The 13,428-nt window shown below is 40.4% G+C and overlaps 1 protein-coding gene across 4 annotated transcripts in view; it reads left to right on the plus strand.

The window, feature by feature from the left end:
- Positions 1–13,428, plus strand: part of zc3h6 (zinc finger CCCH-type containing 6) — a 53,671-nt gene that overhangs the window by 27,909 nt on the left and 12,334 nt on the right. For 3 of the 4 annotated variants that reach the window (XM_080192949.1, XM_080192950.1, XM_080192951.1), the window contains 5 exons: positions 242–372; positions 6,731–6,862; positions 7,693–7,804; positions 9,952–10,061; positions 11,013–11,353. In XM_080192949.1, coding sequence (XP_080049075.1) covers positions 242–372; positions 6,731–6,862; positions 7,693–7,804; positions 9,952–10,061; positions 11,013–11,353 — 826 coding nt within the window. The remainder of the gene's footprint in view (positions 1–241; positions 373–6,730; positions 6,863–7,692; positions 7,805–9,951; positions 10,062–11,012; positions 11,354–13,428) is intronic. The other variant, XM_080192952.1, reaches the window with a different exon arrangement.

Genomic DNA, 13,428 nt, shown 5'->3' on the forward strand with positions numbered 1-13,428 from the left:
ATTGGAACTGAAAAAGTGGTACCAGATCTGTGATTCCGAGCTCCATCTTCTCTGCTCTCTACCATGAGAAATTTTATCTGAGGTCCACTTGCCATAAGAAAGGAAACACTCAAGGCCTTCAGATTTCTTGCATGCACCTTCCATGGCCTGCAGACTTGGACATATCTCTTGGCTGAGAATGGCATGTGTGACTGAAGTGTACAAAATAAGCTTAATTTAGTTTGATGTAAAATTGTTGCAGGTATTATGCAGAAGGGTAGAGGTCGAGGGATTGGTCGAGGTCGTGGGATGCGTGGACAACCAAAACAAAGGCGCAAAATCTGGGGACCTGGAAGAGGAGCTGATGGTGGTATGATGGATGCTTCTGATGAGGTAGAGAAAAGAATAGCTCTTTAGTGTTTTGGAATCCTTCACCAGAAAAAATGAAGGCATTTTAAGTTCAGTCACTGGAGCTTGAAGTAAATGTCAGATACGATCTTTTTACAAAATGCAATGGAACAGTATCCAATATCATGCAGCCACAATCAGGCCATTTGAAAGTTCTGCTACTATTTATTTTACAATATGCCACTCTGATTCTTTAAAAACTAGATCTGTTTGTGTTGCATTTTTTCATTTATAGAGTCATGTTTGTGCAGCACAGAAAAGACCCTTTGGCTCAAGTCATGCTAATCCCATTTTACGAACATAAGAACTAGGAGCAGGAGTAGGCCATCTGGCCCCTCGAGCCTGCTCCGCCACGCAATAAGATCATGGCTGATAATCTTGTGGACTCAGCTCCACTTGCCTGTCTGCTCACCATAACCTTGGAATCAAAAGTAATGGGTTCAAGTCCCAACTGATTTTTGAGCACAAAAATCTAGGCCAACACAAGTCCTGTAAGAAAGATTGCCATTTTAGGGGAGATGGTGCCTAGTTGTAATGTCACTGGACTAATAATCTAGGCTAGATCCGGACTAATGCTGTGGGTTCAAATCCCACCACAAAGATTGATGGAATTTAAATCCAGTTAATTAACAATTCTGAGATGAAAAACACATCCTGTAATGGTTACCATGAAACTATTGTCAATTGTCGCAAAAATCCATCTGATTCATTGATACCTTTAGGGGAATGAAATCTGCCAACCGTACCCAGTCTGACTTGGATGTGACCCCAGGCCCACAGCAATGTAATTGACTCCTAAGTATCTTTTGAAATGCTTTGCAAGCCACTAGTGCCAAATAGTAAAAAAAGTAATAAAACCAGACAGACCAATTGGCATTGACCCAGGAGCTGGAGGTGACAGCTGGATGCCCAGGCTTGTTGATCTTACAAAGTTCTCTTTGGCAACATCTGGAGGCTTGTGCCAAAATTGGAAGAGCTGTCCCTTAGACTAATCAAAGCAACAGTCTACATCGTCATATTCACTGATTCATACCTCACAGACCCTGTCCCAGACATCATGAATGTCCCTAGTATATCCTGTCCCACCTGCAGAACAGACACAACAGAGGTGGTGACAGAGTTCTGCAGTCAGGAATGAATTGTCTTGGGAGTCCTCAACATTAACTTTGGACCCCATGATGTTTCATGGCATCAGGCCAAACATGGGTAAGAAAACTTCCTGCCTTCTTATCAACTGATGAGTCACTCCTGCTCAGTGTAGATTACCAATTGGAAGAAACACTTAGGATGACAAAGGCACATAAGGATGCCGGGGGGGGGGGAGGTGCAGTCAGTGTCCACCAAGAGTGACTCAATAGCACCTCAATGTTATTTAATGGCGGAGCAGGAGCAAGAGGATGAATGGCCTACTGCTACTCCTAATTTGTATGTTCACATTGCTGGCCAACTCATGAAGGATATTGCTGTTAAACTGGGCCTGCGGAAGGTGATGAGGGAACCACCAAGAGGAAAAAATCTACTTGACCACATGCTCACCAAACAATCAGTCGTAGATTCATCTGTCCATGACCATATTGGTTGGAGTGACCACTGGAGTATTCTTGTGGGGATAAAGTCCTGTCTTCACATTGAGGATACCTTCCATTGTGTTTTCTGGCACTACTGCCACCCTATATGGAATAGATTTTGAACTGAGCAATCAGCAACAGAATTGTATTAAATCTAATCCATGTCCCAGTATATTTCCCACTTAACCTTTACCATCAATGGGGTTGTGGGGCGGAGTGGGGGGGGGGGAGCTGCAGTCAATCCTGGTTCAAAGAAGAGAGGGGAAGGTATGTCAGGAGCAGCACCAAATGTACTTAAAAATTAGGTGTCAACCTGATGAAGCTACAACACAAGACTACTTGCATGCCAAACAGTGGAAGCAGCATGTAATGACAAGAGTTAGGTCTCCCACCGATGGATCAGATCAGTGATCTGCAGTCCTGCCACATCCAGTAACAAATGGCAGGGGACAGTTAAACAATTAACTGGAGGAGGAAGAATCACAAACATATCCATCCTTGATGGAATAGTCTGGTGCATTAGTGCAAAAGACAAGGCTGATACATTTGCAATCACTTTCGGCCAAAAGTCTGAGTGGTGATCCAGCTTGATCTCCTCCTAAGATTCCCACATACAGGTGCCAGTCTTCAGCGAACTTGAATCACTCCATTTGATACCAAGAAATGGCTGATGGCACTGGAAGCTGCAAAGGCTTTAGATCTTGGCAACTTTGAGAGTGATACTGAAGACTTGAGTTGCAAGTTCCCCTCCAAGTCACACACCAGCCTGACTTTGAACCAAATCACCGTTCCTTCACTGTCACTGGATCAAAGTCCCAGAACTCCCTTCCCAACAGTATTCTGTGTGTTCCTGTAACACATGACTGCAGCGATTTGAGATGGCTGCTCACCACTACCTTCTCAATGGCAACCAGGGATTGGAAATAAATGCTTAACTAGTCAGCGATGCCCCCACCCCATGAACAAATAAAGTACTGGCCACTTAACCTGTTTCAGTACAGCTACAATGCTGGCATCTGCCTGACAATGTGAAAAATTGCTTAGGCATGTCCTGCTCTGGCAAGAATATCTGACATGGCCAAACATTGCCCCATTGGCCTACTCTCAGTCGTCATTAAAGTGATGGGAGGTACTTATTCCTTGTTCCTCAAGCTCCACTCAGCTCCTGACTTCATTACATGTTGGTCCAAACATGCGCAAAAGAGCTGAACTCCAGAAGTGAGGCAAGAATGTCTGCCTTTGACGTCAAGGCAGCATTTGACTGTGTGGCATTAAGAACCCCTAGCAAACCTGAAGTCAGTGGGAATCTAGGAGAAAACGCCACTGGTTGATGTCATACCTAGCGCAAAGGAAGATGGTTGCGCTTGGTGGAAGACAATCAACTCAGTCACAGGACATTTTTGCAGGAGTTCCTTGGGTGGTGTTCTAGGCCTAACAGCCTTCTACTGCTTCATCAATGGCCTTCCCTTCATCAAAAGGTCAGAAATGGAAATGTTTGCTGATGATTGCACAGTGTTCAGCACCATTCACAACTCAGATACTGAAGTTACCTGTATCACACACAGCAAACAATGTACACGCTTGGGTTGATAAGTGGCAAGCAACATGTGTGCTGCAAATGCCAAGCAATGATCATCTCCATAAAGAGTCAATCTGACCATCTCCCCATGATATTCAATGACATTACCATCATTGAATTGCCCATTAGCAACATTCCGGAAGTTACCATTGACCAGAAACTGAACTGTACCAGCTATACAAATACTGTGTCTACAAGAGCAGGCCTGAGGCCAGGAATTCTGTGACAAATAACTCATCCCCTGACTTCCAAAGCCTTTCTCAAGTTGCAACTCAGGTGTATAGAATCATAGAAATCCTACAGTGCAGAAAGAGACCATTCAGCCCATCAAATCTGCACTGATCACAATCCCCCAGACCCTACCCCCATATCCCTACATATTTTACCCACTAATCCCTCTAACCTATGCATCTCAGGACACTAAGGGGCAATTTTAGTATGGCCAATCAACCTAACCCACACATCTTTGGACTGTGGGAGGAAACCGGAGGGACCCCTTGCAGACACAAGGAGAATGTGCAAACTCACACAGATAATGACCTGAGCTGGGAATCGAACCCAGGTCCCTGGATCTATGAAGCAGCAGTGCTAACCACTGTACTACCTGCCAGTGTAATGGAATAGTCTTTGCTTGCCTGGGTGTGCACATCTCCAACAACACTCGAGAAGCTTGATACAGTCAAGGATAAAGTATCCCATTTGGTTGGTACCCCCAAATTAAATATTCACTCCTTCCACCACCGCTGCATAGTGGCAGCAGTGTGTACCATCCATTAGATTCACTGCAGCAACTCACCAAGTCTTCCTTGACAAGTACTTTCCAAACCCATGACTTCTCCCATCTAGAAGGACGAGGATAGCAGATGCGTGGGAGCAACATCGCCTTTAAGTTCCCCTACAAACTACACGTCTTCCTGACTTGGAATTATATCGCCATTCCTTTACTGGGTCAAAACCCTGGGATTCCCTTTCTGACAGTATTTGAGTGTACCAATACCAAATGAACTGTAGATGTTTGCAAAAGTGACTTACCACAGCGATATCAAGAGTATTTCAGAGTGAGCAATAAATGTTCTTTCCCCGAGAATATTTAAATATGTTGACTGTTGAGTGCTTTGGAGCATCCTGCAATTGTAAAAGATACATTTTATGTCAGCATTTCTTTCTTAATGCACCTGAGTTTCATGTCATGAACAGACTTTATGATTAGACCCGGTATACTCAAAGAACGTAAGAATTCAGAGCAGAAGTAGGCCATCTGGCCCCTCGAGCGTGCTCACTATTCAGTAAGATCGTGGCTGATCTTTTTGTGGACTTAGCTGCACTTTGCCGCCCGCTCATCATCACCCTTAATTCCTTTACGTAGAACACTACAGCACAAACGGGCCCTTCGGCCCACAAGTTGCGCCGATCATATCCCAACCTACAAGACCTATCTATAACCCTCATTCCCATTAAATCCCATGTATTCATCCAGAAATCTCTTAAAAGACCCCAGCATGTTCGCCTCCACCACCACCGATGGCAGCCGATTCCACTCACTCACCACCCTGAGTGAAAAACTTACCCCTGACATCTCCTCTGTACCTACATGCCAGCACCTTAAACTGTGTCCTCTCATAGCGGCCATTTCAGCCCTGGGAAATAGCCTCTGAGAATTCACCGTATCTATACCTCTCAACATCTTATAAACCTCTGTCAGGTCACCTCTCGTCCTTCATCTCTCCAGGGAGAAAAGACCTAGCTCCCTCAACCTAGCCTTGTAAGGCCTGCCACCCAATCCAGGCAACATCCTTGTAAATCTCCTCTGCACCCTTTCAATAGCTTCCACATCCCCCTTGTAGTGAGGCGACCAGAACTGCACACAGTACTCCAAGTGGGGTCTGACAAGGCTCTTATAAAGTTGCAGCATTATCTCCTGACTCCTAAATTCAATCCCTCGATTGATGAAGGCTAGTACGCCATATCCCTTCTTGACCACATCCTTCACCTGTGAGGCCGATTTTAAGAGTCCGATGAACCCGGACCCCAAGGTCCTTCTTATCCTCTACACTGCTAAGAGTCTTACCCTTGATATTGTACTCCTTCATCCCATTGCACCTGCCAAAATGGACCACTACACATTTATCCGCGTGTCTATCTATCAGTCCAATACATTAATATATTAGAGCAGTTGTCCTAACACTGTTTTTGGTAAGACTATTCTACATTTCTGTTCAGTCTGAAAAATAAATCGTTTGTTGCTAGTCTTTGTTTTCTATTCCTTGGTTTTTGTATTCATGCTGTCATTGTCCCTTTAAGCCCATAGGCTTTGATTTGGTAAAAGTCTACTATGTGGCCTTCTGTTAGATGCCTTTTGAAAGTCAGAGTTTTACAGCACAGAAAGAGGCCCTTTGACCCATTGTATCTGTGCTGGCCATCAAACACCAATCTATACTATATCTAGTATACGCAACCTTAATCAATCCTCACTATTCAATGATAAAGATCTCCATATATTCAAGATGATTTGTCTTTTACAAATCCTTGCTGACTTTCATCACATTTGAATTAATATCATCTCAGGTCATTGTCTTGTAAACTCCCCATCACCAACATTAGGCTAACTGACCAATAATTACCAGGTTTATCTCCCATTTTTTAAACTGATGCAATACCTGCAAGTCTCCAACATCATATCACGAAGGATTGCAAGATTGTTACCAGTCTCCACAATTTTCACCCTTAACTTCTCCAGTAATCTTGGATGCATCCCACTTGGAACCAAGTGACGTCTCTGATTTCTCAGCTGCCAATTTTTTATGTACCTCTTTATTTTCACCTGTCAACATTGCTGCTGTTTCCTCCTTTACTGCTATGTTGCCAGCATCTCTTTTCTGATTATGAAGATTTATTTTCTCTTTCACACCAAAGGTAAATGCAAGTTCAGTACATTGTTATAATTATCACTATAGTACATCACTATAGAAAAAATGTACTTATTCCAAATAATTTTTACAGTAACCACTTTGAGTAGGAGCAGCTCTGATTAAATCATTAGAAAGGTGGCTAGAAACTAATGTATCAGGATCTTAAGAATTTTAGAAAGCTGTACTGATTATCTCTGATTTAATGGCTTTGAGCTGCCAGTTATGCAAACTGGAGAAAAAATGAGTTCTTGTCTTATAAAAGATTACTGATCTAAAACTGTATTTAGCAGGACGGTTATGGAAATCCAAATTTTATCCGGAAGAAGAAGAAAAATCAAGATTTTCCATACCACAGTACAGGTGAAAAGATTAGGAAAGGAGGCATATGCAAGTATTTTCTGGAGGGACGCTGCACCAGGGTATGCTTTTTGTTGTAAAATTTGTGCCCTCATAATCATCTGAAGTGAGCTGCTGATATTCACCAGTTAGAGCAGTAGATTAAATGAGCTGTGGAACTTCTTTCCCATCTTCCTCCTTCCTTTCCCATCAGACCCCTTCCCACAGCTGACCCAGCCTCCAGTTGTTGTTTTAAATGTAAATTGTGGATAGTTCCTAATAATGGTTATTACATTCAGGTTCTTTTCTTACTGTCTAGTTCATGACAGATAAGATTTTCATTGATGAGACCAACTGACTTGTGAGCAGAAGCTTCACATTGTGCATTGAATAGGTATTGTTTACTGCACAGTTAACAACGTATGTTTGCTGAGTTGAAAACAGAAATCATATAGGCTGACCACCAGAGGTTCTTGAAAATATCAAAATGTTATCTTCATTGTTGAGGCTAACATCTCATTTAGTTTATATAAAGTAAGTTGAATGAGCATTTTATACAATACAGAATGAAGCACCTTGTCCATCACTGTAAAATAGAACTTCAGAATATATTTTTAGTTTATTCATAACAGGCAGACTTGCACGGAAGTGCTCTTGCACAGGCACACCTGCATTCACTAGATGTCCACACACAGGATATTTCTATAGGTGAGAACAGATTAACAACTAATAATACCACTCTAACCGATCATCCAAGGTACACAGAAGTGGTTGTTTCCATATCCAGGAAGTCTCTAGCCTCAAATTACAACTTTCTCAAATTTCAAGAGTATTGTATTTTCTAACAATCAAATTTGCTTTCTTTTTACTTTGACAAGCTATTACAATGAATGTGTTTTTGATTTATAATTAGGGGGACCAATGCAGGTACAGTCACGATGTAGTCATACAGAAGAAGAAGGACATCTGCAAATTCTACTTAAATGGGTTTTGCACCAAAGGAGATAACTGCATATTCATGCATGATATCCTTTTTTTTAAACTAGCTACATGTACATGTAGATAAACATACTTAAATTTTGGCTTTCATTAGATCTTGGATCAAGCAATTCATTGATCCACTTATTTGATATTTACCTAGTTTCTGAATAAAGCTACAAGCCCTGTACAGTTGATTTGTTTAAATTGCTGCTTTAAATGAACATGATGTAGAGATGCTGGCGTTGGACTGGGGTAAACACAGTAAGAAGTCTCACAACACCATGTTAAAACCTTTAACCTAGTGTTGTGAGACTTCTTACTGGCTTTAAATGAACCACAGAGAAATGGGATTTGGAATTCTGCTTTGTAAATTATCAAAGTCAATAATTTTTTTTATTATCTCTTAAACTTTGGCATTTACTTGTAAATGTTTAATATAATCTTGAAATGCAAAAATATTAGTACTCAGATTACAGATCTGGGGAAATGTTTCATATCTTGAGATGGTTGGTTTTATCTCACTTTAATTCAAAAATCATCAGTAACATCACAGGGATTACTTCATTAGTGTGGTTACCATAAACTTAAAAATATGTTTCTACTTTTTCAGTCGTTTCTGCACCCATTTGAATGCATCTTTAATATGCTACCCAACTTGCATTCCCACATCATTTTCTTGAGCTTTATTTGTGTTATGCATTTTTATCACTTTCTTTGTTCTGCCTGTTTTCCCCCAGTCCCGTTTCCTTTTAGGTAATGCAGACAAATTAGATTAAGAAGCTATTTGAATGGTGTATTTTAAAAGTGCTCTGTTACAGTATGTGCATTCTTGGTAAATAATAATTTGGTAGTCCAGAACTTGAATATTGCTGAGAAGATATTTCATCAAAGCTTCTTGCCTTGTGCTCATCAGGACAAGAATAGCAATATCAGGAGAAACAACAGCTTGTACTGTATGGGAAGGGAGTACTGATTGGTTGTCAAGTGGATTTTGATGGGAAAAAGCATGGGGAATGCACCAGTCAATGGATTGGCAGTTAAATGCTAAACATTGTTTGAATATTTAAACCAGGCCGCTCGACTGTGGTCAACACATTGCCCTAAGAAATAAACCAGCGAATGGCTATCACTTATTTATGCCTCATTAACTGCTCTCAATCTATCTTGCCACCCTCAATGATTTATTCACTTACGTACCCAGGTCACTCTGCTCCTGCACTCCCTATAAAATTGTGCCCATTTATATTGTGTATCCATGTTCTTCATATCAAAATTAATCACTTTTTCCATATTGAAATCATCTGCAACCTGTCTGCCCATTCCACCATCTTGTCTATGTTTCTATGAAGTTCTGCACTACCCTCTCAGTTTAGTGTTTCCAAGTTTTTGTATCATCCGCAATCTTTGAAAGGTCTAGGTCATTATTATATCAGGCAAAAGGAGGGTCCCAGCACTGAAACCTGGGGAACTCCACTACAAATTTTTCTGCAGTCCAAAAAACATTGCATTAACTACTACTTTATTTCCAGGCACTTGGCCAATTTTGTAACCATGTTGTTACTGTCCCTTTTACTCCATGAGCTATAACTTTGTTCACAAGTCTGTTGTGCAGTGTTATATCAAACACCTTTGGGATGTCCATGTACCTCACTCAACTGCATGGTCCATAAGATATGGGAGCAGATTTAGGCCATTTGGCCCATTGAGTCTGCTCCACCATTCGATTATGGCTGATTACATTTTTCAACCCCACACTCCTGCCTTTTCCCCATAACCTTTGATACCCTTACCAATCAAGAACCTATCTGCCTCTATCTTGACCTTTTTCCTCAACAACTCACTCTTGTTACTTTTTCAAAAAACTCCAGCAAATTTGTTCAATGTGTTTTACTGTTAATAAATACATGCTGGCTTTCTTGAATTAATTTGCATTTGTCCATGTAACTATTAATTCTATGCACAAATGTGTAAAGACAAGCCTTCTGCTCACTGAACCTTCGCTGCCTTTATGACCTCTTTGATCACTGAACTCTCGTGGCTTTTATGTTCTCTCTGCTCGCTGAACTCTACCATCTTCTGGGCCCCTCTATTCACTAAACTCTCACTGCTTTTCTGAGTTCTAAGAATTCTTTGCCACAGACTTGTTCTTTTTAAGTGTTCTTATTAGTTATATTCCTTAATGTACTTCTACGTGAATATCCATGTAAGTTCTACCACACAGGAGCAAAATGCTATCAAGGAGACAACTGCAAATTCTCTCATGCTCCACTTACTGATGAAACAAGAGAGCTGTTGGACAAGGTTTGTCAATAAATACATGCAATTTAATAATGAAATGTATCACAAGTAGCCAAATTGATGGCTGTTATGGAAATGCACAATATGGCATCCCATCCAGAGATACAAACCAGGAAGATCCCAGGTTTGTTCACTGATCTGTGATGTGTTAGCTGACCTAGACAAGTATATGACTGGTAATGTAAAGTTAACTTCAATATTCTTGTCAGTTTTCATCTCACTGGCCATCCAGCTTCTATGGTGTATGCATTTGAGAGAGACTGAGATAATATAGGGTCAGCCATCTTGCCTTCGATGATTGAGTTGTCCAAAGCTTATTTTAAGATGCGTGAAGAATTGTCATTTAAGGCAGCTACCAGACTAAAAGAATCATAGATTTTCTGTTATTGCACAAAAATGTTAAATATTGCTAAAGAAATTAGGGTTTGGATTTGTGATGTGTTTTTAGATTGAGTCATGGCGTAAAATGTAAGCTCATGCCTTTGACCATTCTGGGTGTAACCATTTCATATTTTGTCTGGAGAATTTTAGACTACAAGGAATGCTAAAGTTTCATTTGATTTGTCAGCCATGGTCAACCAAGACTGTTTAGTTGTAGATGTAAGGGAATTCTTTTGTTGGAGGTTGTGTGTGTGTGTGTGGCGATTGTTTTATTGATTTTTTTTTATATATAGCAATGTTTGTTTTTCTTAAAAAGTGAAATGTTGTGGCCTAGTATCAGTTAATCATTGCTTTTTGAATTTCTTTTAACATTAATGGCCTTTACTGAGATCATAACATTATTTAATTGATAAGTATTATCATTTTGTGTTTGCATATTTATTGATGGGAAAACTTACTTGTTCCTAAGAAGTGATCCTTTAGATGTAATGAGTTGCTTGCTTTCATAAATTTTGCAAAATTGTTCATTGTCCATACCTGCTTGACAAATTAATATTCATTATATTTTATCAGGTGTTGAACAATGAAAGTGTAAACTATGACAATAACAATGACCACAGCCATACCAATGATTTTGATAATTATGAATATGATTATGAGTATGTGTATCATGAAGATGATGATAAACTTGAAGTGGAGGAACTTAGGAAACAAGGTATAGCTCCTCTTCCAAAGCCACCACCAGGAGTTGGATTATTGCCAACTCCTCCACAACCACCAAACTATACTGGTCCAATGCCGATGGGTCCACCTGGCAACCAGCCACAAGCAACTTCACCAGGGAGGAGGATTCCCTCTATCTTTGATATTGTTGTACAGCCAACAAGTGTCTTTGTCCACAAAATGGGACGGAGGTATGTTGATTTTAATATATATCTATTGGAATAAGAGCCAATGATCAGGCATTAACTAATTAATTGAATCATAATATAGGTTGCAAACTCCATTCAAAGCAAACAGTTTAAAACATACAAGAATGTGCCTACTGCAAATATGCAATGTTTTCTGATTTGAATAGTTGATTGTAAATATACATGAAACTGCAGTTTGTCATTAATAGGCAATTGTCTACATATTTTGAGAGTTTTATTGTCTCATCCCAATATTAAACGTGTGCAATATATAACTTGGCCCCAAGGTTTGATATGGATGCTTTAGACTATAGTTAGTTTCAGTGGAAAGAAATTTTGGTTCGTGCTGTTGTTGGGCTAGGTTCGGCCAATATTGTATTATCCTATTCGTGAACGATGTGAGTGAAGCTGTGACGGGGTGAGTCTCAGTCCACTTTATATTGGAGCCATCCAGGCCTGGGCCCTGGATCCTCCAAGGATCAGGGCCAGGCTTGCAGAACCACAGCTATACAGGAGGGGCGAGAGAAGAAATTAAGAATAGTTTTTATTCAGCCATGGGACATGTCGCTGGCTGGTCAGCATTTATTACCCATCCCTAGCTGTCCAAGACGACCACGTTGCTGTGGCTCTGGAGTTGCATGTAGGCCAGACAAGGTAAAGATGGCAGATTTCCTTCCTAAAGGACGTTTGTGAATCAGGTGGGTTTTTACAACCATCAACAATGGTTTCATAATCAGCAGTAAATACTGAATTCCAGATTTTTTTAAAATTCAAATTCCACCATCTACCGGGGTTGGGATTCAAACCCAGCTTCCCAGAACATTAGCTGAGTTTCTGGAATAATAGTCTGCTGATAATACCACAAGATTATCGCCGCCTCTATTAGTGAGGATTAGTTAGTTGTGGAACAGGCAGGTGTTTCTGTGGCTGTAGATGTTATACTAGGATGGTATGTTGCCTCCCTGGTGCCAGGGTCAAGGATGTGACAGAGCAGAACAACATCCTACTTGGGGAGGACAAACAGCTATGGTTGTATTCCACGTTGGGGCCAATAACTTAAGTAGGAAGGAAGATGTGGAGCTGCAATCAGAATCAAGTAGAAAATACAATTGAGAACTAAGAAATACAGAAGGTTCTAAGGGGAGGTGAAAACACATTTATGAAGCAAAGGAATTATGAGAAAAGACTGGCAGCCAACATGAAGGGGTATCCTTTATAGACATATAAATAGTAAAATGGTGATAAAAGGAGGAGTGGGACTGATTAGGGACCGCAAAGGGAATTTAAATATGGAGGCATATGAATGAGGTATTTAATTAATACTTTCCATCTGGTCTTTACGAAGGAGGTAGACTCTATCCAAGCCTTGGTGACAGAGGAGGAAACTGTCACTACAAGGGTTCAAAATTGATAATGAGAAAGTGTTGGATAGGATACGTCCAAGGATGTTGCAGAAAGTGAGAGTGGAAATTGCAGCGGCGCAGACCATCAACTTTCAGTTTTCCCTAGACGTAGAGATATTAGAGGACTGGAGAATTACAGATATTATGTCCTTGTTCAAAAAAAATTCTACGGATAGATCCAGCAATTACAGACCAAACAGTTGAACTTCAGTGGTGGGGAAGCTTCTCGAAACAATTATTTGAGATATAATTAGTAGTTACGTGAAGAAATGTGAGTTGAATAGGAATTGTCAGCATGGATTTCTAATGGGGAAGTTGTGTTTAACTAGCTTGCTGGAGTCTTTTGAAGAGGTAACAGGGTTGAAGAGGTTAATAATGTTGATCTGGTGTACATGGCCTTTCCAGAGGCATATGATACAGTTCCAAACCACAGACTTGAGAAAGTTATAGTTCATGGAATAAAAGGGATACGGTTATAAAATTGGCAAATAGGAAGCAGAGATATTTTAATTATTATTATTTTAAATATTATGGTCAATAGATATTTTCTGGGCTGGAGGAAGGTTTGTAGTGATGTCCCCAGAGGTTGGTATTGCCTTTCATGAAGTATATTAATGATCTGGGTGTGCAGGGGGCAGTTACAAAGTTTGCATATAACGCAAAACATGGAAGCAT

Source organism: Carcharhinus amblyrhynchos, chromosome 7, assembly GCF_965287045.1.
Source record: "Carcharhinus amblyrhynchos chromosome 7, sCarAmb.v2.hapA, whole genome shotgun sequence".
Lineage (NCBI taxonomy): Eukaryota > Metazoa > Chordata > Chondrichthyes > Carcharhiniformes > Carcharhinidae > Carcharhinus > Carcharhinus amblyrhynchos.